Here is a 26,617-nt window from a genome sequence, read left to right as displayed (position 1 = left end):
TTTGAAATAATAATAAAACCTTTATTTAATGAAAATACAATTTTTCATAGCAGTTATGTTTCAGCAAATGGCATATGACAGAATCAGCAAGGAGGTAGCTGATTCACACTGATAGTTAACTCCTGTTGCTTCACTTGAGAACAATACAGGTTGTACATTGCAGGCAACTGCAGTATTCACCACTGCCCAAACAGATGGTAGGTAGAGAGTACACATTTCCTGGAATACATGCCTTTCTGGGGGTCTACTAACCAAACAATACCTGATCCTCAATTTATACAAAGCAAAATTCTTCTCTACAGAAGTTTTGAAGAGACGACTGTGACCAGTGACAATCTAACTAGGATCTCCAGTGTGAAAAGAACAGGGTCAAGTGAGTAGACCCAAATGAACAGAACAAGGATTCTTGTGTATGGACAGAATAGTAACCAGCATGTGTTAACTAGAGTTATTTAATAATTCCTCTTGTTGCCATTACATTAAATGTGATGGCAACACATTAGTTTTAAATATTACCAGGAATTTTAAAATAAATATAGTATTTGCCTGCTCCCCTCACCCAAGCAATGCAGCCTTTCCTACACTTCCTTCACCAATGCACTTCAGCAATGGAGAGGGGTTAAAGTGTGTTGATTATAATGCATATTTAATCCTTGGCATCTGGGACTGCCAGCAGTTTCTTTTTTTTTTTTTTGTATTGTGACACTTTTCTACCAGACTTTGACTCCAACTGTAATTCACTCATGAAGCTAGAGGTTAGCAAACTTACTTAACCAGTAACAAGTAACAGAGGGTTAGGAGAATAGTTCCAAATCCAACCCTACCTGCCCTTGCTGCCAAACTTCCTTTTGTAATCTCTGGCAGTTTTTATAGCACAAGTAAAGTGATCAGTATGTGTCAGAAACTCAAAACTGAAGAGTGAGCACCTGTCAGCACCTATATTTCAATGAAAGATTTGTAGGTGTTAAAGGTGGAATGTAAAATTAAATTACTACTGTACAACTGTATATTTTCATACAAAGCAAATATCTATCAAGGCAAGAGATTTGGGTGTACTCTTACAGTCTCATGTCCTTAAAAAAAGGATGCATCAGAGCCTCTTTTGCAGTTATTCTTGTAGCGGGGTTCAGATCTAGTAGTTTATCAAGTAGGTCGTAAGCCTCATCAGGAACTCTGTCCCAGCCTTTTGTGTGTGTTAGTTTTTCTCTAATCTTTATGTCTATACCACCACCATTTTCACGATGGCTGTCCTTCAGATGGTAGATTTCTTTTCTGAATGTCTGGGAACCAAACTCCACTTTATCTGTCTCAACTGGCAAAGCAAGTTCATAGGAAGGGTTGGTGTGCATATCACCTGTTGATTTATTTGTTCCTCTCAACCTTTCACAGAGGATTCTTAAATCTTGTGCTGGGACTTCCTTGGTACACAGTATTGATTTACCTAAGAGGAAAAACAGTAAGACTTTTTTATTACACTTGATATACAACTGCAAATTAATGTCAGTGGTACATATCTCAGTGGTACTAATTCTTCTATTCTTAATATCTTGCTTGCTGACTTAGTAGTCATGACATGTTTTATGCTATGTTAAAATGAGTGATAAGGTCTACTGGTCCCATAGAAAACCATGGAGGAGTATGCTGAAGTGTGCTGTATTTCAGCTATTCTGGTCTGAGAAGGGAAGCTATTGCATATGTTCCAACATGAGCTGAAGCAGGGTATGCAGTAAAACCAGTGTTGGCAACAAGACACATCTTGATGACTTTCTGGGAGGCAGTGTTCAGAACCATAGTGGCTTAGAAAAGCTTTTCTTTAACCGTATACACAAAAGTATAAAATAATTAAAACTGAAGTCCTGACCACTTCTGGTCAAATTCACTATCAAAATTAATATATTTTGCTTTGCTTTTCTCTTGCCAACACTATCTTGGATTAATGGAACTAGAGGGAAAAAAAAAACAACTATTTTCATTGTTAATTATAGGTGTCCACAATCTACATTTCTCATTTTAGAGAATAAAAATGAGTGTTGTCAGTTTCTCCTTGTGCTATGGACAATTTCAGGATAACACTTACATTTATTTTAAGAGGTTCTGTTGAATTAAACACTTCCTAATTCTAACTTATACCCACCCCCCATACACACTTCTTTTAAAAATAAGGTTACATCTTAATTTTTGGCCAGAGTGATTTAAGATTAAGGAAATTACCTCAAACATTCTAACCAAATTCCAAGAGTAGTCATTAGAGAGTTGCTATGTTCGCCTTCCCACCCCCCGAGAAACTGATGTGCTTCTGTAAAACATGATACAGTTTGTAAGCAGTATGAGAATTCTTTATAATGAAACTTACTATAGAAGTTCAAATTAAAGATTAAATGTAGAAGAGAGGCTTTATAATCTTAAAACAAAAAATAACCGGTGTTTAGTATTTAAGTGCTTAGTATTTTCTTAAATTTATTCTATGCTAGTAGATGGGGAAATACCAAAAGTCAAGTCCCTAGCCAATATAGTGATTTTAATCAAACATGTAAACAGAAATGTATTACTTATTACAATGATTTGTAACAGACTAAACATACAGTTTTTTCTGCAATTAAAATTTACGTACCAAACGTTTTAGCAGCCTGAATGGTTTCTCTGGATCCACGAATTGTCATAATTTGTGCCAAGGCAGTTAAATCATCACTTGCTTTGTAAAATGGATACCGTCCACTGAGCAAAGAAAGGAATATGATTCCTGCTGACCACATGTCAATTGCTGCAATTGAAAGCGAGTCATAAACAACAATCCACAGCTTTCACATCTGGAGTTTAACAAACACTGAATTTACCAAAAAAGATGACAACAAAAGAAATGTCCTGAATTACCTATTGATTTTTATTTCATTCCAACAAAACACTCATGTTTTTGTATAGAGTAATTTTAGAATTTGATCCTGAAGCTTGAGAATGATGATACTCATATGAACATCCCCAATAACTTCTGGGGGCCTCTTTTTATAAATCTAAATCTACCAAACAGAACTATATACATAACTTTAACCATGAAGTCACTCTCAGCATTCAGATCTACTTCTACCTAGTACTAAGCCTTTTGGGCATGACTTAAAATTAGGCCAGCTAATTTCAGAGCTTACCTACAAAAAAGAAAGGCTATATATAAAACTAGATTAATTTCAAATTGTGACTATGATAGTTTGGCAATTTCAAATGGATTTGTGTTGAAGATGTGAAGATGTTACTCACAACATCTAAGTATGAAACCATTTGACAAGGTAACCCATTTAAGAATTGAAGCAGTTTTGAGATGGCTCATCATTTTCATAGTTTTACAAAGAGTACAAAGAGTACTCTGGGTAAGGAGCCAAAGCAGGATGGAAATTTTGCAGCTTTAAAGGAAAGTTATGAGAAGACTTGTCTGCCATGATATTTTTTTGGCTCACTATTTTTTACTTTTTGAGGGATGGTAGAGGGAGGGGTTGAAAAGTTCTCAGCCTATTTTATAGAGAAAGTTTAATATCTCTGGCTTTTTTCTATGAAGACAAAATAATTATTTTCAAAAGAGCTGGCAATTATTGTATATTTCATTAGACAAAATCTCAGCTTTAATTATTTTGCCAAAAATACTAATAGTACACTGCTTCAGAAGATATCAAGTGCCAAGTTACTTGAAACTGTTGGACTAGTTTAATGCTTTCTAATGAAGAATAAGATACTAGCTAAACTGATGCAACTGCAAACAGACAGTACCTTCCCATTACAGGATTTAAAAATATGTATTAAATCACTGTTTAATTTAGCAACACAAAACCTGGGAGAGGCAATTAAGTATTACTCTCATTTACAAGTAGGAAAGAATAGCCACAAAAGAAGGTCAGTATCTTCAAAAGATATCTGGGCATTTAACTCCCATAGATGTCAATGGAAGTTAAGTGACTACCTTAAAGTCTTGCCCAAAATCACTTAGGCCACAAACTAAGTCTGGGACCAAGTTGGCATAGAACTTGTAATTCTGTATTTTAATCTCAAGATTATAACCTCTCTCAGTGGCAGTCTCGGATTTGAGGATTTTTTTTTAACATTTCTTCATATTTCTTATCTTTCACCAGTCTTATATCTTAGTAACATCTTTAATAAGATATAAGTAGTCTTAGTAGTCTTTATTTTTTTCATATAAGCAGTCTTTTTCATTGCATTTATATTGGTGCTCAAATTATCTTTCACTTTGCATTTTATTAGGTTATCAATACTTTTATCAATCCGATTCAGACTTGTTAAACTTCAAATAGGTTGATACTTTTCCGTATACAGCACCAATAAAAACTATATTAAATCTAAATTTAACGTAAAAAAGGGTGGGGGGTTAGTCTGGGGTAGAAGAAGGAGGATGACAAATTATTTATAAGCCATCTTAACTAAGTATCAATTACAGTAGTACTAGTAATCTGACATGCATTGATTTCCAGATGTTTGCAAATATCAAATAATCAGCATTTTCTTATCATCTTACAAATCTGTTTGCAAACATACAGGCAGTCCTCAGACTTACAACACAATTGGTTCCTGAGAACCGTGTCTTAAGTCGAAATGCTGCAACTCGGAACCGATTTTCCCATAGGAAACAATATTATAAACGGGGGATTGGTTCCCGAACCAAGGCCCGATACCCTATTTTCACCAAAAATAACCCAGAATTTTGTACTTGATCAATTATAGATGAGTAATATAGCTACATTAACGTATTTATATTGTAAACAGCAATCATATTGATTTGGAAGGACTTCTTTGAGGTGACTTGGCTGGACTTTTTGAAGGGTTCCTGGTTGGACTTTTTGAAGTGTTGTTGGCTGGAGTCTTCTCAGGAGTCTTGGCTGCAGGTTTTTCTGGAGTCTTGTCTGCTTTCTTAAAGAAAGTGTCCAAGGAAGTTTGGACAGACAGGAGATGGGCGATGCAGCAAACTTGTTTGCTGGTGTGGCGTGGCATCAGATCAAGCGCAAAGTCGAAACGTCAGAAAGTTGAAACAGGGTGTCAATTTATAAACGTTGCAAGTGCAAAACGTTGCAACTCGAAACTTTATAAGTTGAGGACTGCATGTATTATGTTTAGCATATATACTCTGAAAGCAAACAGAATCTTTCTAAGAGCCTCTGAACTGCAAAATGTGTGGTTATTTCAGGATTTTTAATCTGATAGTTGGAAGACAGAGGAAGTTCAATTTAAAAAAACCCCCCAAAAACCTCATTGTTTTCTGTACCTCAAATGAATTAAAATGTATTCAAGTTTCAAAGATTTGAAAGCATTTCTAGCTTGTTCTGAGCAATAAACATTTAATAAAAAACAGGAAGTATTTCAACAGTGTTGGAAGGGACAATAAAATGAATTCCACATGTAAATAGAAAAGGCTTCCACATTTGTACATATCACTTGATTTTATGGAAAAGTCTATGATTTTGGTCATACAAGTAGTACCTGTTGTTTGAGTGGGGCACTTAGTTAACACTTCTGGTGCTCTGAATCCAGGTGTACCTGCCCTAGGGGCAACTTGCTGACGCCTGTATAATAATAAAAAGCACATTATAACAGAATACATAGATCAGAAAAATGTCATGGATACTACAGGCTAAAACATCTAACCACTTCTCTACAAAGCATGTCTAAAAACATTTAAAAACATACTTCTCTAATTAGATGTCAACAGTTTCTCGTTCCCTCTATTAAAATTTTAAACAATTCATGTTAAATGCACTGAGTGTACATAGTAGCTAGGGTGAGATAACAGTACATAGACCTAAACTTGTGTACTTTAACAATGAACTTTACAGTGTAATTCGATGAAGCATGATTTCCATTTAAAAAGTGTGTACGTAGGGATGCTTTGGAAAATTAAAATTAACCGAAGGCATGGTGTTATAGTGCGTTTAAATAACAGTGGATGCTTTCCTTCCTCAGGTTAAACTGCAGGTAAGCAAACCTGTTTTTCTTATGAACAAGGGCACTGACACAGGAATTTAATGTTTTACCTTTAGTTCATCACCTCTTGCCCTCATTACAGCGATCAGTTTTATTTTCTGAATGAATAATTTTAACCCCTTATTCTACATTCTCTGTGAAAACAGAACTTTTGAAATGCTAGAAAAATCAAGAAATAGCTCATCTGAGTGGAACTTAACCACATGTGGAATGGATTTGAACTGAAATGTCAAGTTATTTGGCCAACATAAGAGGAATATCCCTCTAGTTTCCTTAATCAGGGCTCTTGACTTCATATGTGCTCTAATTAGAAGAAAAATATAAAACCTTAACTTCTCTCCCCCTCTTAGTACTAAATTTAATTTTGAGGACCAAGTATAAACAACCACACATACAAAAACCCCATTTTCAAGCCACCTTTAAATGAGTAAAAGTCTCTGGGGAAAAAAATTAAGTTTGCTTTACCTTCAACTTTTGCCAACATTTGAATTTTTTGAGTTTGAAATTCAGTTTGAATTTTTTCATACTACTAGCAGACATACCTGTGCCAACAAAAGCCTTAGTGTAGATGCAGTTTATACCTGCAAAGAGATCCTTTTCACGATATAAAATATTCTCTTTAAGAAACGGGTTTGTGATTTACTGGTAAAAGAACTACAATAGGTAAGGGGTTGCTGGGATAGCTTTAGCAATATATTTATGACAACATAAATACACCAGTATATTTATATTTTTATGTACACACACAGGTATATAAATATACCAGTATATTTATGATAACAAAGCCTTGTAAATGTGAACAGGGTTTATCAAAAACTTCTTTCAGGGTTCTCAGAATGCAGAGAACTTTTAAGAAGCTCTTTTACCTCAAAGAAATTAGGAGAAAAATACCTAAAAGTAGGAATCTCTCCATACTAGTACCCCATGCGTTTGGCATAGGCCTATAGTTTTATTAGGCAACAAGTGTTAGAGCAAGAAAAAAAGTCAAGTGATTTTTTTTTCTTTGAGACTTGGAGTGTGGGATATTTAAATTATACATAGCATTTATCTGCAATAGGAAGTTTAGAACTGCAGAGAATGCCATACAAGATCTTTAGAACTTTGGGTAAGCTTAAAAATAACATGCATGTTTTAATGCTTGCACAATGCACAAGTCTAATGCAGTCTTTCCCTTACCTAAATCGGCTGTCTAGTAAGCCTTGAATTTATAACCTAACTTTGATAACACAGTAGTTAGTTTTACAATATCAAAGCAAATTACCTTGAAAGGCAAATACTGCAAACTCTGTCGGATGCAAAACAGTCACAGGTTAGGTTAGATGGGCAACTGCTGGCACCTTTCCTGGCTAAACTGTTGTTCGCTGTTTTTGTAGAAATTAGCTTCTTCTTTGCTGCTAACTTTCTAGATGCAACATCTATCACCTTTGGTTGCTTCATGAGCTGCAAGATGCATGTTACATTTTTAAGTGACAAATTTTTAAATACAACTTTCTTTATGCATTCACCCAATCTGCAACCAAATACTAACGATGTCAAAAGTATTTACAGCAACATGTTGCCAGTACTAGCAGATGACCAATCTTTCTAATATCCCAGTGGCTATTAAACATAGCCAGATTTAAGACGTCTGGATTTGGTGATTTTCCTGGGAAATCAGTAGTCATTGCAGGGGGAAAAAAAACCTGATTCATTAATATGTACCATGTAAATTTGTGGTATCAAAAACAAATAAGCATTTGCCAGGATAATGGTATTAGGTCAATGACAAACACTCCTCTTAAAAAAAAAGAAAGCTATGCAGAAGTTTGAGTGGAAAAATACTATATGAAATAATACTTCAAGAGACTAACATCTAATTCCATTTCATAGCTCAAACTATTACCGTTTAAATACCAACATTGGTCAAAACCCAATTTTCTTCCTAATGTCTAGTTTTCACTAGACATTATACCCATTTTTATAAACAATAGAGCAAAATGTTTAATAGACTTGTTTTTTATGCTGCAGTTGGTGAAACTAGAGAAACTAAACTAAATTTCACAAGTGTTTTAGCATAATTTCTCAATCTGTTTTTCTACCCATGCATGTTTAACTATTACCATAAATAAGATCAGTAAGGGAGACAGATGCATCATAACAGTAACAACTTCTGAACAAACACGGTTAGGGTACAATTTAACAGGTATTTAGCAAGTGTAAGATTTCTGCTAAAATTACTATCCTGTTCAGTAATCTCTAATGCTACAAGTAGCAGAATGTAGTAGTTAGGAGTTTCTAGGGTTAAATGTGTTGAAATAATTTAAAGTACCAAAATATTTAATTGATTGTTTTAATAATGGTCTGTGTTGCTTACTTTCACTGTGGGGCTCTCCTGGTGTGTAGAGCTATTAATATTGAAATTTCTCTCTCCAAAAACAGAACGCTGGATAGAATGGTGCACAGACCCTTCCTATAATACCAACAAAAAGGACAATAAGGATTCTATCTTACACACTGCAGGGCTGTAATCTGTCAGTTTGAATGTCATTTCACACTCTTAAAAATAAAAGCAGCTGCATGCAAGTAATTTTTAGGCATCAGTTTACTGTAGTTGAAGAAAACTTAGTCTAGACAACAGTAAACATACTTACAAAATAAATCATTCCTCACAAGTACCCCAAGACAGCCTTGAAGGTCATCTGTATAATAGTTGTATTCTGGTATATAACTAAAACAGACTAAAAACACTTCTGGGACTGGGAATGATGCTACGATGCCTGTTACTAAAATGTTAAATAAACCCTCTTTGGGTGTGCACAGCATGCAATGTTACATGAAAACCCCCTGATGTCAAGCCTAAATGCAAGAGACATTGAATGATGTGCAGTAATGTACAAAGCTAGTGTCGTTGTAGAGAAAGTAGCTCAATTTTTGTGAAAAGTATAATTTTTATGCAACATATTAAACTATTGTGTAAGTGCACACACATTACATGAAGATTTTGAACTGAAAACTGTTAAGTTCTGTTCTAGTATTACATCTCCCCCTGTTGGAGGAAGTAGTACATTAAAAATAAAACTTATACAGCAATATTAATGAAAGAGACTCAGAACCTTTCCTTCTCTTCCTTGTTTAATCTGTATTTGTGAAAGTGAGCCGGACCATTTATCTGATGATTTTGAGGCTGACTGTTGAGCTATCTGTTTAGGTGATGTGATATTGACAGAAACCCCACTTCCTATGTTTCTATGGGGTGTATTTTGCGAGCAACTTCCCTGCTGGCCTTCAGACTGGACAGTTTTGAGGAGCTCTATTTTTGTCTCAGGGGTTCCTTGTGCCAAACCAAAATCTACCAGGGCATACCTAGAAGGAATAAATTTAAAAAACAAATTAAATAAAAGCTTACTCAGCCTTTACAAAAAAAAAAAAAAAAAAACAGTTTACCTTCTGTTCTAAGGAAAAGGTTTATATCCCCATTCAACCCATGCAGCATAAGACACGCTTAAGGTCCACCTAATAAACAACTCAGTGGTTCTCAAATAGGGTACTATGGCACTCTGGAGTGCATCAAGGCCCCTTTAAGGGTGCTATGCAATACTAAGTGTGCAAACACCTACCTGTGACTCACAAGATAAACCCAGCAATTTTAAATAGGAATCCATAGCGTCAAAAACACTCTGAGTTCTTTGCAACAGAAAAATTACTGTTTTTTTCCTATAACCAAGAAACAAATGAAATCTAAGAGCTACCATGTTCCAAACGGTGTCTTGATTCTAATGAGGTTGAGAATCACTGGACTAACTGAATCAGAGAATTACCATCTGGCAAAGGGAGTTGTTGTTCATTAAAATGTATGCATCTCTGATACAGTTAGTCTTGAAGGTACACCTCCATCCTGCTCTCTGCCTAATTCATTCTAACATGGCTAATTACCTCTCTCCATACAGCATAGGAAGACAGGATAATACTACATACATTTAATAAAAATAAGCCTCATAGTCAGTGCTGACCAAATACAAGAAAAAATATTTCTAGATTATTTGATAAACACCAGTGAGAGCTGATTAGGATTCAGTGAATACTATTCAACCAGTACAGTTTACTGCTAACCTTGCACCTCTTCCATCTTCTGTTGTTTGTGGTAAACTGTTTCCCTCAGCTTTTCTCAGTGTCTTTGCCTTTTTTACGTACTCCTCCCCCTGAAATTTATATATACTTTTTCCCCATCACCTTCTCTCCCAAGCAAGTGTTTACAATTCCTCCCATCAACCTCACTTCTGGGTCCTTTTCCTTAGCCAACACCAGTATCTCCCACCTTCATAGCTCAGAACTATCCAAGGCAACAGTGGAGTTTAATCTGACTTGATCCTTATAGATTTCATTGCTGTCTGCAGGGTACCAAAAAGCAGTGAAGGCTGACACAACTTCTCCATTTTCAGAACACTGAATATGGGCAAAACTCAGCATCTTCACTGGAGTTGGCTGCACACTTCAAAAGGTAGGACTGCATTAGTTTAAACTTAGTTCACATTTGACAGAAGTTTTTTGCAGCCATTAGAACTACGAGATTTAAAAAAAAAATTTTTTTTTTTTTTTAAACAGACTGACTAGTTTGCGATGAACTTTTGTAGAACCACTCACCAAGAAAAGCTTATTATTTACCAAGGACGAATAATTCTGGGCCATCATTTTGTTACTTAATTGCTATAGTTGAATCACAACTTCAGAGAACATGCCACTCTTTAGAAATTAAAGAATGCTGGTCTAAAATGCCTTTTGGTAGAGTAAATGAGCAATACAGTAGGCACTTATCTTCTGAGAATTAGCAGCATCCCTTCTACAGGGTGTACACTATGCGGAGAGTTAGGAAATACTCACCAAGGCATCACGCTGCTAAGATACTTCTAATAAAGGCAAGGCAGCTATTGCGTTTTTCTACCTCAGTACCTCACAAGTATGGAAAATACAACATTAGCACAGCTTTAATTTGATTTACTTGCAGACAAAATAAAACAACCTGGCTTTGTTTGAAAAAAAAAAAAATCAGTTTAGTACAAGAGAGAAAGCTCAAGCACAATTTTGTTACTATGCACATGCTATGAATGATGCAAAATGCAAACAAGTCAATAAGTGCACTGAAAATCTATACGGTGCAAAAATATAAAGGTTAATATTAGCAATATTCAAGAACATAATGATTTTATTGAGATTAATTTCACCCTACAGCATGCAACAACTTTACAGTTTTATTCAGTGATCTTAAATTCAGTTATTTTTTTTTAAAGAACAATTTTTGCCACTTGAATCCAGACCATTTCTTTCAACCTTACTATATTATTTCTTCTCCTCCACCCTAATGAAATCCCTAAACACTAAATAAGAAAAGTTATATACATTTAGCTTTTGTGTTTATGCACATGTTGTACAGCTGGAAGGGAAAAAACCCCAAGAACTTAATTTACTATGTTCTGCCAAGGCATGCATTCCCAAATGAGATCTCAACAGTCATCTGGGCAGACTTACTCTTTCAGCCGCCTGTTGTAAAGGAAGTTACTGGGCTTGACGTCACGGTGAACAATACCAAAGTGATGAATACGTCTCAATGCTTTAAACAGATTAAACATATATTCTCGTACTTCTTCAAAAGACAATGTGTTCAAAATGTCCTGAAAGATTAATTTGAATCCTACAATTATGCAACTGTTCATAATTAAGTTTTACTGTTCAAATAAAAAGAAGACTGAGACTCACCAAAAAGGATTCATGTTCCAGATATGGCATAATAATAACCACATGATCATTTTTTCTAAAGCAGTATTTAACTCCCATGACATTATCCTGTCCCCTGTAGGAAAAAACATAATACCGTCTGTAAATGGAAAGGTAGAAAATAAGGGTTTACATTAAAGGCTTGTAGACACAATAGAAATAATGCTTTTGGTAACAGGAACTCTGTAAGATAATGGGTGTGTCTACACATGCATTCCATCTGGGAGCAATTTACTCATGAGGCATCTACACATGTAGGGAAGCAGAAGCAGATTTGCTGCTAATGGCAGCAAACTGCTTCTACTTCCTGAGGCCCTGCAATGGGCCCCTGCTGCCACCAGGGACTGGTAGGGAGCACTGGGACAGGAGATAGCTGTCTCCTGGCCAGGGCAGGGACATTGATTCCTGCCCCTGGGGGGCTGCCTGCTGCCAGGGGTGGGGGGACAATGTCCCCCTTCCCCAGAAGCAGGGAACTCCCAGCCCCAGCTTCCTGACCAGGCAGGGGACCTGGAAAGAGCTGCAGTGAAGGGGCAGGTCCCAGCCCCCTACTCCAATCTGCTGGTGGGGCAGCTAATAGCAAGAATCCCCACCCAGCCAGGGTGCTAACTGCCCCACCAGCGGATCAGGGCAGAGGGCTGGGACCTGCCCCACTCCTGCAGCACTTTCCAAGCCCCATGCCTCAATCACCCAGTGGGTCTGGGACTTGACCCTGACTGACACAGTTTCCAGGCCAAGCTCTATGACCACAGGGCTTGGGCTGAGAGATCCTTTTCTCCCAGCACCAGCACTGCAACTGAAGCCTGTTCCCCACCCAGCTCCATGATTATGAAGCTGAGCAGGGAACAAGCTCCCCAGCCTTTCCTTACTGAGCTCTGTGATCAGAGTAGAGTGGGGAACAGGCTCCCCAGCCCCTGCCAGCAGGGAGCTGTCGGCTCCAGCTCTGCAACTGCAGGGCCAGTTATCTCCTAGTGCCAGCTCTGTGACTATCCGTATCCCCCCAGCACTGACCCTAGGGTTGCAGAGCTAGCACTGGGAGATAAGGATCTCTCAGACCAAGTCTTGAAGTTGCAGGGCTTGGAGCTCACTGCTGTTGGGCAGGGGGACAGAGTCCTGGCCCAGGTTCTGGTGACTGAGCCTGCCCCCAGGAGCTATCTCCCGCTCCCTGGTGGCTGGCTGATTGGGAGTAGATTTGCCCCTGGTCAGGCATCTACATAAGTGCTACTGTGCAGTAGCAAATTGCAACTGAATTTGCTACTTGCATTTGCAGGTAGCAAATTTACTCGTGATTAGTGAGGTTTACTGCACAGTAAGCATGTGCAGATGTACGTGCTTACTTAACTATGCTATTGAGTCGTAAAGAATCTCATCTAGATGTACCCACTGTAACTTATTTTGAACAGCAGTTTCTTGACTGCTTTGCTCAGATTTTGGTCTTCATTTTGCAATGAAGGCTTCAGCAGACCACTTGGGGTTCACAGCCTACAGTTGAGCATGTCTTGAGTAGCACAGAACGGAGCCCATAGGAAGCAACTGGTTTAGAACAAGCTTAGTAAAGACTTGCAGCTATCAAATATCTGTGTTCCCAAACCAGTAAAGAGAACTCTGTGCCACGTAAACGATGAGTAAGCGTTGAGAGTGGAGGGAGGGTACAACTGTACACCACTGCTGCCACCGCCCCCACTGCTTCTGGGCACTGGCTTCAGCCAGGCTGTAGCCCCATTCCTATGTCCTGCCATTGGTGCAGAAGTCTGGGGGGCACATGCCCCTCCTCCCCAGCGTGTTGCCAGTGTTGTGCCAGGTGCCTATAATTTTGCATTAGTAAACTTCTATCATTGCCATTCCCCAGCTAAAACACTTTTATGCGTGCACATATTTATTGTGCAAGTCTTTTCTAGCCAGTACAAAATAAGCTGCAAATTGATATAATCATAAAGCCACAAGGGCAATGTAACTAACATGTTTCATTTCTGGTTTGCCCTTAATAAAGTTTTTTTTCTTTTGTTGTGGTCAAATATCTCAGTGAAGTGGCAAAGCTAAAAACTAATTAGATACAAATTTAGAGCCTCCGACAATGTTCAGAAACTGCAATTACATTCCTAAATCCTTTGCTAACTCTTAGGTACTGTATTTTGGTTTACCTACCCGGCTATTGTAAGGCACTGAAGTTCAGCAGCAATTCGTAGAGGATGACTAGTTGGAATCAAATGTTTCAAAGCCATTTTTTCCTCATATCCTGCTTTCAGCTGTGCAGTGGCCAAGTAAACAGAACTAAAAGTACCTGTAAAAACGTTATTTTTCAACTTATAAAGTGTATAAATTAATACTTTCATCTTATGAAGTGTATACATTAAAACTTTTAGATTAGTTCTGTTTTCATTGTTCAACTGATAGTATTTTTCCAACTCACATTAGTATTCTGACTGCTATAGCTGCAGAGAAAGATGTCAAGTCACATTAAAACTGTACTATAAAAAACTGGCATTAAAATCTATACCAATTCTTCACTATAAACTTGCCATATTGTGGGGGTAGGAGACAGATGAGAGCAAATAAAGTTACTTAAGTATGCGCTTACATTTTGAACGCAAAAAGTTTAAACATTCAGAGGCAGCCATTAAAACTGAAACAAATCTCAAAGAGACTAGACAGTATGTTATTTTGGCATGTAAACACAGAAGTAATCATCAAAAGGTGGTTTCTGCACTGATGATAGTTGCCCTCTTTTATTCTAGAAATCTGAAGGTACAAAATAAAGAGCTTTTCAGATGAGTAAAACGTAAAATAAAATCTACAATAATTATGCAAGTCTTCAACTGTATACGAAGATCAGTTGTTAGCAGATTCAACCTAGTACCTTTTCCCACAAGAACACAGTCTTTATCACTTGAGTTAAAAAAGTATCTCTAATACCTGTTAATAACTAGTAAGCAGTTTATTGGGCAGGGAATGCTGCTGAAAGGAAATGATCTGCGGGCAAACTCAGCAAAAATAGAAACTTATCTTTACAGAAGATGCAGAGCTGCCAATGTTACTTTCTAGCAACATATTCACTCCCAGTAATAGGGTCATAAATGAAACCAAAAACCTTATTTAAATATGGTGTATAGTTTATTCAGAAGACAAGATTCTGTATTCTTTTGAACATTATCAAGTTAAATATGGAATTTTCTTTTAATTAATTTTGCAGATTAAGAAGTTTAAACGTCATCAGTTATCTCACGTAATACAATCTCAAAGACCTGTTACAACAAATTTCTAGTTAAATTCTTTAAAATTGAAAATAAAAGAATTTTTTATGTAAATTCTGGAGTGAAATTTTCTAAGCTGTCTGTGGCTCTAATCTTGCAAACATTTATCTTACCATGTATTATTGACAGTCAAATATAGGTAGATAAAATGTTATATGGCTACACTGAGTCAATTACTCCAAAAGAACCTGTAGTAGATACTGAACATGATTGTTACTGCGCATTAAGTTTAGTGCTTTTAATGAGAGCTACTAACTAAATGCACAGTAACTGGCCCTACTACACATTAGCCCGGTGCATGGTCTTTGTGACACAATGCACAGTAGACTAATTCTACTGCACATTAGCGCATTAGCACATTGTGGCAAAAGCCATGCTAATATACAGTAGAATTAGTCTACTGCACATTAAGTGTCTTGTGTATACACACCCACTGTGTTTTAAAGTATATGGCAGTCTGTATCAAGCAGGTTCTTTAAAAGCGTATTTATACCAGAGGTTTCAAGCATCTGGTATGAAAATCTCTAAATGTTGTAATTAAAGATATTTCATACTTGCAGTTGAGTATTAGAATTCATCTACTTCTAACAATACTAAAAAGCAAACCAAAGCCACCATATAAAAATCTGCAAATATTGGACTACACTGGATAGTTTTATAACTTGTCAAGTTAGATGCATGTAAGTTTAAGATATACAAATGTTAAGCCAAAACAAAAATACACATTTACCTTCTCCAATTTTCTCCTTAATTTTGAAAACATTTACAAGCTGTGGCACTACTTCATAAAGTTTTTCAATATCCTTTTTTACTCCTGTTGAGAAAATAAAGGAAGCAGTTGGAAAATGTTTGGCTTAACTCAGTTTGCTGTTTATATTTCAGACCACAAATTATTCTTTAACTAACGTAAATAAGACTGAAGTTCACTTTACAAGTAGCACAACACAGACTATAGCCACATGCCAATAGCCCTGTTGATGCTAATAAGACTTGAGTTCATGAAGGTAAGCATGAGTTTTTGGGGTTCACAATTGCAGATGGAAGTGGTAAAACTGTTCCAATTAAACTTGTGCAAGGCACCCGAGGCATTTCTGTAAATGTTTGTAACACACATATTCAAAGACCATACAAAAGCTTAAAGGGTGAATGGAAAAGCAATTTAGTTAGGCTTCAATTAAATAAAATTAACAGTCCACAAATATTATTTTTGCTTTCTTTTGGTCTAAACCTTTATTTCATGGCTATGATACACTCTCAATATTAAGTCTCATTTCAGATTACTTAAATTCTGCCTCTGTTGACATCACTGCTATTTGCACGGTTATTCATAGTATTGCTATCTCTTGTCTTTAAAATCTGTACTATGACAGCCACGTCACATTGAACGGGTAAGGGAAGAAAACCACAGATAATAATACCTCAGTAACAGCTTACTGACATGTTCATGGAGTTTGTGATTGTCACCATTTCAGAGGCAATACCACAATAACTGCAGAGAGCAAAATATTATGTCCAAGAGGCAAACTTAGAGGAATTGAAGACAGACACTGGAAGCCTTTAAAATTAAACTATTAGGAACGCTTAAATATATTTGCTAACATCCAAAGGATGTTAGATATAGCAAAGAATTATGTAAGTATTTTAAGTTGCTGCATTCTGTACTCCAAGCACTAGATGGCATGGCAAGGATGTTATACTGCCTTCCTTCTGATAAACTCTGAAATTTCACTCAGTTAATGAGTCCTTGTTATTTAAGGCCCATATCACACATTTATGTTAAGGTGCCATGGGATCCGATCCTAGATCCCAACAAGCACACCTTCTCCTGCCTTGTTCCATGTACACAGCAGGAGGCAGAATTGTCAGGGATCAGATCTCAATTGCTCCCTTTTTACTTGCCAGTGCAGGGGGAGCTTGGGATCCAGACCCCAGACTCCCCTTGCACTGGCATGTTGAAAGCTGGGTGCCTGCAACCCAGCCTGACCAGGTGTGGTCCCAGGGCCTGGGCTGACAATCAGCTGATTGCTGGCCCTAGCCCTAACCCAGGGGCAGCCCCAGACATGCCACACATTCAATTTAAGGTGCCATGCAAATCAGTCATAAAAATGTTCTACAGTCTATGCAGAACATTTTTGACTAGTCTGACATTTTAAAACACCTGAAATTGGGTGCATGTGTAGCAACTTTGCCATTTATGTCATGGTTAACACCTTACTTTGCCGCATAAATATAATGTATACAGGGCCATAAGTGTTCCTTATTAGAGCACATGTGGATGCCTTGTCCAGAGGCATACTTTTTGAGGTCTGCAGAATTATCCTCATGCAATCTTTGGTGCATTCTAAGTTTTAAGAGTTTGGTCTTGCATGACAGTACTTATACTGCTACTAAAATATTAATCTTTAAAACAAAAACTATAAAAATGCAGATGAAAATGTATATTCAAAACTGAAATCTCTCTATAAAATTTGGGCTCAAATGGTGTCACTCTTTACTGCTGTTGGCGTCTTAAGTCCATATTTAAGCAACAAGATTTAATAATAATATTTCAAAAGCAGAGAAAAACCAAAAAGCTCCTAACTGGTCATTGTCTCTGAATTCTATGGAATTTATGCTAGTTTTCTGTAGTTAGAGTAAGAGGTTTTTATCATAGATCTTTTTTTCAAGAATGCTTTATTGCTTACATGTAATAAAAATAAACCATGTGAAATTATGTTGTGAAGCAAAAGAAAAAAAACAAGCATGAATCTATTGTGCATGAAGGAAAAAGGAATACCCTTTTCTAAATTCAATTAATGGATATCATTCAAAAAAAAGCACTTAAATACGACTCAAGAATGCTCTTCTTCCCATCAAGAACCTGAGAGTTGAGCTGTTAGACCTCTCAATTTACATTTTCAAAATGTAGCTAAAGGCATTGGAGCTTTTAAAAATAACTGTATATACTAAAAAGCCTCACTGTTCTTAAAATGCTGCTTCCCACACTGGGCATGTCTGCACCACCTGAAGACCATGCATGGTGCTGCAGGAAAGCAATTACATTACATCTGTTTTGATGGCATGGCATGTTTTATTTCTGTGACCTCCTGAGACTGTATACTTTAACCAGTCATTCTCTCATGGTTTTCCTTAACAACCAAGATGTTTCCTTCCTTTCTTTTAAAAGGTCCTTGTTAACAGCTGTTACCTTAAGCTTTGGTCTGCATTACACAAGAAATCTATGTGAAACTGAGTTAATTTGTGTGGTGTGTGTTTGTTTGTTTGAACTAACGTTCATTGCCTGATCAATGATGAAAAGGCAATGTGTTGATTCCATTTTGGAAAACATATTGTATCATTATTACTTTAACGAAACGTTTAAATAAATATGTTAAACATGACTGAACTGTCCATATAGTTTGTAGGATCTAAGCCTAATAATAACCAACCTTCCTGGTTGCAGCAAGGGAGGTTTAAGTTGGATATTAGGAAAAACTCTCACTAGGAGGGTGGTGAAGCACTAAAACAGGTTACTTACAAGGTGGTGGAGTCTTGGAGTTGTTTAAGGAGGTTTTTAAAGCCTGGCTTGACAAAGCCCTGGCTAGAATGACCTAGTTGGGGATGGTCCTGTTTTGAGCAGGAGGTTTGACTAGATGACCTCTCCTGAAGTCCCTTCTAACCTTAATTTTCTATGGCTCCATTAATACGAGAGGCAAAGTTGTTAAGTAAAGCAGCTCAGCAATGCTGCCATTCTACAAAGTCACATTAAACTAAGTACAATAGCCATTTTAGAATTGATAAAAGTTCTGTCAGTGTTGTTAGTCAAAACTAAAACTTTAGACATTAAGACTGAACAATTGAGGACTTACTCCACTGATGCCCTACACAACTAACAATGAAGTGTTAACACCACAGATGTTAAACTCGTGTTAGAAAATTTGAGTAAAAAGAAGAAAAAAAAAAACTTAAGCCGAGCAGAACACAAACAATGCCTTCCCTCTTCATTTACATTTTGTTTTTTATATTTGTACATAATCCAAGTTCTTTACAGCAAACAGATGCTTATCATTTTGTGACAAGAAATCTTAAAACATAAAGAGAGTTTTCTAAAGTCTTCAAAAGTTTGATTTTAAAAAATAAGTTAGGGCAATACATATCTTGGAAATGTCTGTCTAATGTAAGACAAATATAAGAGATATAGTTTCACTCTTTGTGGCACTACTTATTTTTCAGTTAAAATGCACACTCAATCTCCTAGAGACTCAATTCTTTGGCTACAAGTGATAAAAAGATGTATTTCTCATCACAATCCTTTTCATCTACCACCTCCTTGCTTTAAAGCAAAGTAAATATTTAAACTTCCAGCTAGTTACATATCAGATTGCTTTGCCATCAGAGATAAATTAACAATTCAAAGACTAGAAGAGTACATTATTCTTCAAAATAATATGGTTCAGGTTTAGAATTAAGTTGCTGTAAACCCTACTGCAGTTGAAACAAGTACCTAAAGTTTTGTTCTGCATGCTGAATCTTACTGTGCCTAGGAATTAGAATCTTTAAAGTTTTTACTAAAAAAAGATAAACTTCCTACAGGAAACCTCTTTTGTTAATGGAATCCCTTCAGAAAAGTCTGGAGCTTGGACAAATGAACTCCCCAACACTGGCACAATGTACAGGTTGTTTATTACCTGTGTTCCCACCCCAAATAACAGTTTAGCTTTAGCCTATGAACAGATGACACAGCAACTTTAACATCTCTGAAAACAACAGCCTTCAACCTCTTCACAAGGTTTCAGACTCCTTTTATGACCAACCTAATAGTCTCAAGGTAACTTTTCAGGCTTTTTTAAAGAAATGGTAGATAAATAGTCCACTCAGTTCGACTTCACCAAATGTCTAAGCCAAAAGTCTGTCCAGACACAGCTTATGCTACTAGAGCATGCAGAGGCACTACACTGGCAGGCTGTAGCCTAGGGGTGGGCAAAATTCGGTCTGTATGCAGCCCACCAATTAACATGCAGCTCACCAATCACTGCCAGGATCCTGAGGAGGGAGGGCTTCACCCTGTGCCCTAACTGGGTCTGGAATGAGCCATGCAGAGCACAGACTCCTCCACCCCCTTTTCCCCCCCGGCAGCTTCCTGTTGGCACTGCGGCTGCTGGGGCTGCATGGAATGAGGTACAATGCAACATGCTGAGTAGTTGTCCTGCTTGCCCACCCACTGTAATGAGCTGCTGCCACTGCCACAGCACTAGTAGGAAGCAAGTCTGTGCTGGCCTGGTGGGGTGTTCTCAGCTGAGGGTAGCCACCCCCAACTTTCCTAGTGCCGTGTGATGGCAGTGGCTCATCACAGTGGGCGGGTGGGATAGCTACTCAGCGCCCTGCATTGTGCCCTCTGCTTTGCGAGCCTGGCTGTCAGCAGCTGCAGTGCCAGGACTACACCAGTGTCAACAGGAACTGGAGCAGGGGCAATGAATGTGGGGAGCGAGAAGTCTGTGCTGCATGGCCTGGCCCAGCCCCAGATGCATCAGGGTGGAGTGGCCCAGGGTGTAGCCAGCCCCCCCTTCTCAGGCTCCCAGTGGGTTGGACAGGATCAAGTGGCATCTTCCCCCATGCCTCCCGGCCCTCAGCAGCTCACTAGAACTTGTTAAGTGGCCTTCCAGTCCAAATAATTGCCCACCCTTGTTCTAGCCAGAGAAGAGGAAATAGACGGCAAGTACTTGTAAAATGTGCTGAATCAATATAGCCCTTGCTATCATGGATCCTTCAGGGTTGTGGCCACAAACTGAAATTCACGCTTTGTGACAGAGCAGTAGAGCAACCTCTACCTGTCTTCTTTTTGCATTCCATGCCCATTTAGCATGGAACTTGCTCCTGTTACAAAGAGATGGAAATGACAACCACAGCATTAGCACCATATAATCTAAAGAGTCCTGGAAGAAGTTTCCTGAGGTTAGATTTTAAAGACATTTCCTTTTCTTACTAAAATGAACTATATATGCATTAATTTGTGAAACAGAATGGGGTTGGAGAATATTCTCCTTCAATTCTAGAAGCTGCTGGAAATGATTGAGCAGCGGACTGACAATGCCTTTGACTTTTAGTTATTGTTTTCAGTTTTTAAATCAAGCTCAAGCCAGTAGTAACCAGAAGTCATTGTTGTAATAGAGGCTAGCCAGTTTATAAGAAACAAGTGGGGGCTGAACCTAGTTTTAATAGTGTTCTTATTAAACAACAACAAGAACACTATTGACATTTTTACGGAAGCGGGAGACTGAGAACAGGAATGGGATTTCAGCCAGCCTGGCACTTCCATAGGTATATAAAGGACAAGGCTGAGAAGTGTTATGAGGAGGAATGGAGAAGTAGCTCTCTCAGTTTTTTTCACTAGGAGACTGAAGTAAAGAGCCACCAGTATTGAAGTCACCAAAGAAAACGGTTATTTGAAAAATCCTCTTATAATGATCTATTATGAAATAAATATTTAAAAAGGATGAGGGCATTGATTCTGCAAGGCACTTTATAGTCTGCATGTTGTGCAGAATCAGACCTGGAAATAAGCGTGAAAAGTTTCATTCGAAAACTGTTACATGAAGAATTCATATAAACTAGAGGTGCACTGATACATTGGTTCGATATCGGATCAGTACCAATATAAACAAAAAAAATTGTCTACATCGGATACAGGCTTGATGGGGCCGATAATTTGGCCAATAAATGCCCCAGCAAAGAGCAGAGCTGGCAGCATGGAGAGCTGCCTCCAGCTGGTAAGTCGGAAGGTGAGGGGTGTAGTGGGGGCAGATCAAGGCCCCCACAGTGAGGGAAGGGACAAGGGCAGGTGTTGCCCAGCCAGGGTTGTGAGGGGGTGCAGGATGGAGGCGTGGCTCATGGGGTGGGGGCAGCTCTTCCCATTGCTTGCACCCAGGTAGGGCTGGGTGGGGCGTGTGCTTCCGGATCTGTGCAGTGCAGGGCGGGCAGCAGCTGCAGGGTGGAGCTGAAGCCGGCACTGCATGGGGCTCTTCTTGGTGAGGGCTGGGCTTGGAGCGGGCTCCAGCGGCGCTGAGAGGAGGCTGCAGCCACCCCAAATTTTGCTGCAGCTCCACTCTCAGCCCCAAGGCACCACCCAGCACAGCCCGCCTGAACGCCCCACCTCCACCGAAATGCCGGGAAAACCAGGGCTGCGCTGGGTGGCAGTGCAGGGCGGGGAGCGGAGCTGTGGTGAAATAAGGGGTGGCTGTAGCCTCCTCCCAGCACTGACAGAGCCTGCTTCCAGACCAGCCTCTGCCAAGAAGAGTCCCGCGCAGCACCAGGTCCATCCCACAGCTGCAGCATGCGCTGAGCTATGCAGATCCAGGGGCGCCCCCCTAGGGGTGCAAGCAGTGGAGGGAGCTGCCCCCACCCCATGAGCTGCACCTGTCCCACACCGCCCCCTCCCCCCCCCCCGCCCAGCAGTGCCTGCCCCTGCCTCCTCTCTCACTGTAGCGGGCATTGATCTGCCCCCCCCACGCCCCTTCTACTACACAGGATTTACCATTTGATGGCAGCTGTATCAGATATTAGATCGGTATCAGCTGATATAGCTCTTTAAATATCGGCTATCAGTATCAACCCCCCAAACCTCTATCAGTGCACCCCTAGTATAAGTCCTACAGGACTGTATCTAACAACAACATACCATACATTACTGTTGATCTTGAGAGTTACCAAAAGGAAAGGAAGGAGAGATTAGAATAGTCTAATCGATTGCCTATTGTTCAAATATATACCTGACAGTTTACTATTCTGTTCACGTTTCTTTTGGAAGTCTTCAGCATGCTGAGGGTGCTGCTCATTCTGATGAGCCTTCAGTGCTGTTTCCATCACAAAGGTATCTGAAAGTAAAATGTCAGGAGCTGAGGGCAGTGGCTAAAGACTCCAGAAAAAATGGGAACAAACAGATATGAGGGATAGTACTCTCCACTCTCCAGTGAGATTTGGGGGAAGGTGACCTGGGTAAGTCTTTCACTGCTCACTGACATCATAATCGCCTCTGATGTGGTCAGAAAGGGGAACACTAACACATGCAGCCAAATCCACCTCTTCTACAGCAAAAGGGAGGATGAACAGCCAAATTATGCCTTTATATGTTCCTAACAGCATTTAACAGGCATCAGTATCCTTCCATAGAAAGGATACTTACACTTCAGGTACTTCAGGATGGATAAAAATCAACAATTTCTAAGAAACAAAAAAAACACCAACCAACCAACCAAAAAAAACCTGGATTTTTAAAAATTTAAATAAGATTTTTTATTTAATTGTATTTTTGGTTAAGATGCTTTAAAAAAAAATATATTTAAAATTAAAAATATATATATGTTAAAGCTCAAAGATATAATCATGGAATAGGGATTATAATTTATATACTATTTGAGACAATATATTCATGTAACCTTTTAAAAAGTTTTATAAATAGGTAACAACAGGCCATGGACTACAATAGGGGCCCAATCTTTTGGGGCTCCCAGAGGCTCCTCTATAGATTAGTAAAGATTAAAGAAAATCACTCTACCTAGTGGGACTCAGTGCTCAGTCTAAAACAGTGATCCATTGGTTGGTGACCTTGATCTACCAGTAGATCTCAGAGTCTCTTGTGGTAGATCTTGGAGCCTCCTGGAGTCCATACAAGGCACGAAGGGGGGCGGGTTGAGTGCCCGTGTGCGTGCATGTGCACGTCCCAGCCCAGCAGGTCAGTCTGTGGGGGAGGGAAGGGGCGAGGGCTAGATCAAGGCCCCCTGCAGTGAGGGACAGTGCCACAGAGGCAGGAGCAGGGGTAAGTTGAGTGGGCCCCAGGTAGGTGGGACTTAGCTGCTGGGGAGGCATACTCCCAAATAATTTTTTCCTCTCTCTGCCTCAGTATGCCCCCCCTTCCCTCCCCACAGACTTAGCTGCTGGGCAGGGGGCAGTACACAGATCTTGTATTGCTTTTAAATGCCAAAAGTGATTACTTAAAAAGGTTGGAGACCACTGGTCTAGAAGATCCCATTAGCTATCTCTGTGATGCTTAGTTTCAGTTCTCAAGCTGTGGATTTGTATCTCCAGAGATCATAAGTAAACAAGGTTTTTTGGGTAGATGTGGTATCTTTTATTAGACCAACTAAATAGTTGTAAAAAGTGTTCTTTGCAAGGTTTTGGGCACAAACTCACTTCTTCAGGCATAGGGAGCATTTGTTGACCCCAGAAATAACATCCTTGTTAACAGCAGTATATAGAGATGATAGACAACAAACCTGATTCCCCACTCATCAGCCTGTCTCTGTGTAAGTTTGTGTACACACAGTCAAGTCCTTACCTTTCTCTAAAAGTGCAAAGTTTCAAGAAATTAAATGAATAAAGGATATCAAACAACCAGAATGCACTTTTTTGTAGAAAACGATTAAATCTAAGCTTCCTGACCAGTGATTTAAATCAAATTCACCCTAGTAGATAGCCCTGCACTTTCTGCCAGCAATGAGGGCCCCTTTAGTGGCTGTGCCTATCCAGGGCAGCCCTTTGCACTCTGCCAGCACAGATGAGTTGATGGAACCACCTAGACTTGGGAGGTGCCGCACAGCTGAGCGCCGGCCCTGCAGCAGCTGCTGTCGGGTGCTGGATGGTCCAGGGGCTGAGCAGCCTGGTGTAGAAATGTCCTGACACTGGATGAGGAGCTTGGACAAGAAGATGGGAGCCAGGAGAGACAGCAAACAGGCAGGGAACAGATATGACTTGGAGTAGACCAGACACCCTGCTCGAACACAACCTCCAATGGCGGGATAAGGAGACAGGGAGCCTGACAAAGCAAAGTTGGGAGTTGCTGGGCAGAGACTGAGCACCTGAAGGGCTGGAGACAAGGAGGAGCTGGGAGAAGAAGCACAATTTGAAGAGGAAACCAGGGAGTGTTCCGCGGGAGGGGAGCGCACCAGCTGCACGAGGGAAAGAGGGCTGCTGCTTATTGGGGCTAACAAGAAAAGCAAACCGCACAAAGGGGGACGAGGCTGGGGCAGAGGCTGCGAGTGCCCGGCTCAAACACGCTGGGGCTGGCACTACTGACATCTTCATCCCGGAAGGGGAAACACCTGTTTGATCTCAGACTATTTCCTCTCACCTCCATCCCGGGCCTGGCCAGCGCCGCACGGACACGGGAAGGCACTTCGCGTGGGGCAACAAGGCTCAGCTGCACCCGGAGGCCAGAGCGGGGGGCCGGATCCTGCGCACAGCCCAGCCGGGAGCGAGCAGAGCAGACGCCAGCAGCGCAGGAGGCTCCCAGCATAGGGCCGGGCCAGACCCCCGTCCCCGCGGGCGGACCGCACCGCACCGCACCGCACACAACGCGCCCGGCCTGTCCCCAGCCCAGCGTCCTCCCCCTAACTCGCCAGATCTGGGCCCCTGCGGCGCCGCGCCCGCTTCCCCGGGGCAGGGGCAGGGGCAGGGGCAGGGGCGGGCACGGGACTCACGGAGGCTCCGCGACGCGCTCAGCTACCTGCCGCTGCTTCTTTTTCCGTTTGCCTGCTGCCGCCTTTTGCCGGAGGACCTCCAGCAGCCAATCCCTGCGCTTATTAGAAGCGACTGGCCGGAATGGTGGTAACGGCCCTAAGGAAGCAGGGCTGCTATTGGCCAAGGCTCGCGGGAAGGGGCGGGAGCTCGGAAAGCGCGGCTCGCGCTCAGTGCTTCCTCGCCTGACTTTAGCGGCTGCGCGCTTCCTTACTATGGGAGTGCCGCGAGAGTCTCTCGGCTGCAGCTCGGGGTCTTCGCGGCAGGGTCTCCTCCTGCGTGCTCCGTTGCAGCTTTGCACGTGGGCGACTGGTATCGCCTTAGTCGGGGGGCCACGTACCTCCCCCCGCAATCAGTCCTGCCAACCTGGGGGGGTCTGCCCCTGGCCGATCCTGCCAACCGGGGCGGGGTCTCTTGCTGCCGATTCTGCCACCCAGGGGGGCCCCCCCGCAGCCAATCCCGCGAGGGCCGATTGCTGTAGCTGCTTCTGAGAGCAGCTGCAGCGGTCAGCCGGCGCTTGGTGGGGGGCACCAGCGCTCCCTCCTGCCCGCTGCCGAAGCGGGGAGCGTGGTCGGTCAGGGGGTGCACTGGCACTCGGGGTGCGGGAGCACCCGCTACGCGTCGCCACTGGCTGCAGAAAAGGACCTGGGGGTTATAGTGGACATTAAGCTGTATATGAGCCGAGCAGTGTGCCCTTGTTGCGAAGAAGGTTTATCAGCGATCCCTCACGGTCAAGGATGATCACTCCCACCGGTCACGTAAAGGGTTATAGATCAATGTTGGTAATGTTCTCCTACTGGCCTTAACCCACTGGGAGAAGCCTGTGCCTGACCCCTTTTATGTGAGGAGGCTGTTGCTCGTTGACAACCACAGGGAACTCGGTGGAGGAGAAACCTGTGATGAGAAGATCCAAGACAGCGGGGGTTACTCTTCCACTGCAGCCTACATCTACCTTCGCAGCTGTTGAGACGTATGCCTTCTGCATGTGCCTGCTCCACAGCTGAGGTCTTTCTGTTGTGTTGGACTGCTCTTTGTCTGATACCTCACCTTTGACCTTAGTGCCATAGGTGACCCTATCAGGAGTACAGGACTCCTGACAGTGTTGTTCTTAGTCATCCATACATACAAGCCTCTCCACCCCATCAAGGTGGCCCTCCATG

At 40.7% G+C, this 26,617-nt stretch overlaps 1 protein-coding gene across 4 annotated transcripts; it reads right to left on the bottom strand.

Moving 5' to 3' along the window:
- CDC7 (cell division cycle 7) lies at positions 1 to 25,547 on the bottom strand. Of its 4 annotated transcripts, XM_019479132.2 has the most exons (13): positions 25,421 to 25,523; positions 22,715 to 22,819; positions 15,700 to 15,783; positions 13,864 to 13,999; positions 11,704 to 11,797; positions 11,476 to 11,618; positions 9,066 to 9,315; positions 8,327 to 8,422; positions 7,235 to 7,413; positions 5,473 to 5,555; positions 2,612 to 2,761; positions 2,212 to 2,296; positions 1,354 to 1,441 (listed from the first exon to the last, which is right to left on the bottom strand). In XM_019479132.2, exons 2-13 carry the CDS (start codon positions 22,806 to 22,808, stop codon positions 1,438 to 1,440), a joined length of 1,398 nt encoding a protein of 465 aa, XP_019334677.1. In that variant the 5' UTR covers positions 22,809 to 22,819; positions 25,421 to 25,523; the 3' UTR covers positions 1,354 to 1,437. The 4 variants fall into 4 exon arrangements, with proteins under 4 accessions (XP_019334674.1, XP_014455199.1, XP_019334675.1 ...); XM_019479129.2 differs by lacking the exon at positions 2,212 to 2,296 and having other exon boundaries at positions 1 to 1,441; positions 25,447 to 25,547; XM_014599713.3 differs by lacking the exon at positions 2,212 to 2,296 and having other exon boundaries at positions 1 to 1,441.
- Between the last annotated feature and the right edge of the window lie 1,070 nt (positions 25,548 to 26,617).

Source organism: Alligator mississippiensis, chromosome 5 (genome assembly GCF_030867095.1).
Source record: "Alligator mississippiensis isolate rAllMis1 chromosome 5, rAllMis1, whole genome shotgun sequence".
In the NCBI taxonomy this organism is placed as follows: Eukaryota; Metazoa; Chordata; order Crocodylia; family Alligatoridae; genus Alligator; species Alligator mississippiensis.
This window is presented reverse-complemented; position numbering and strand designations above follow the sequence as displayed.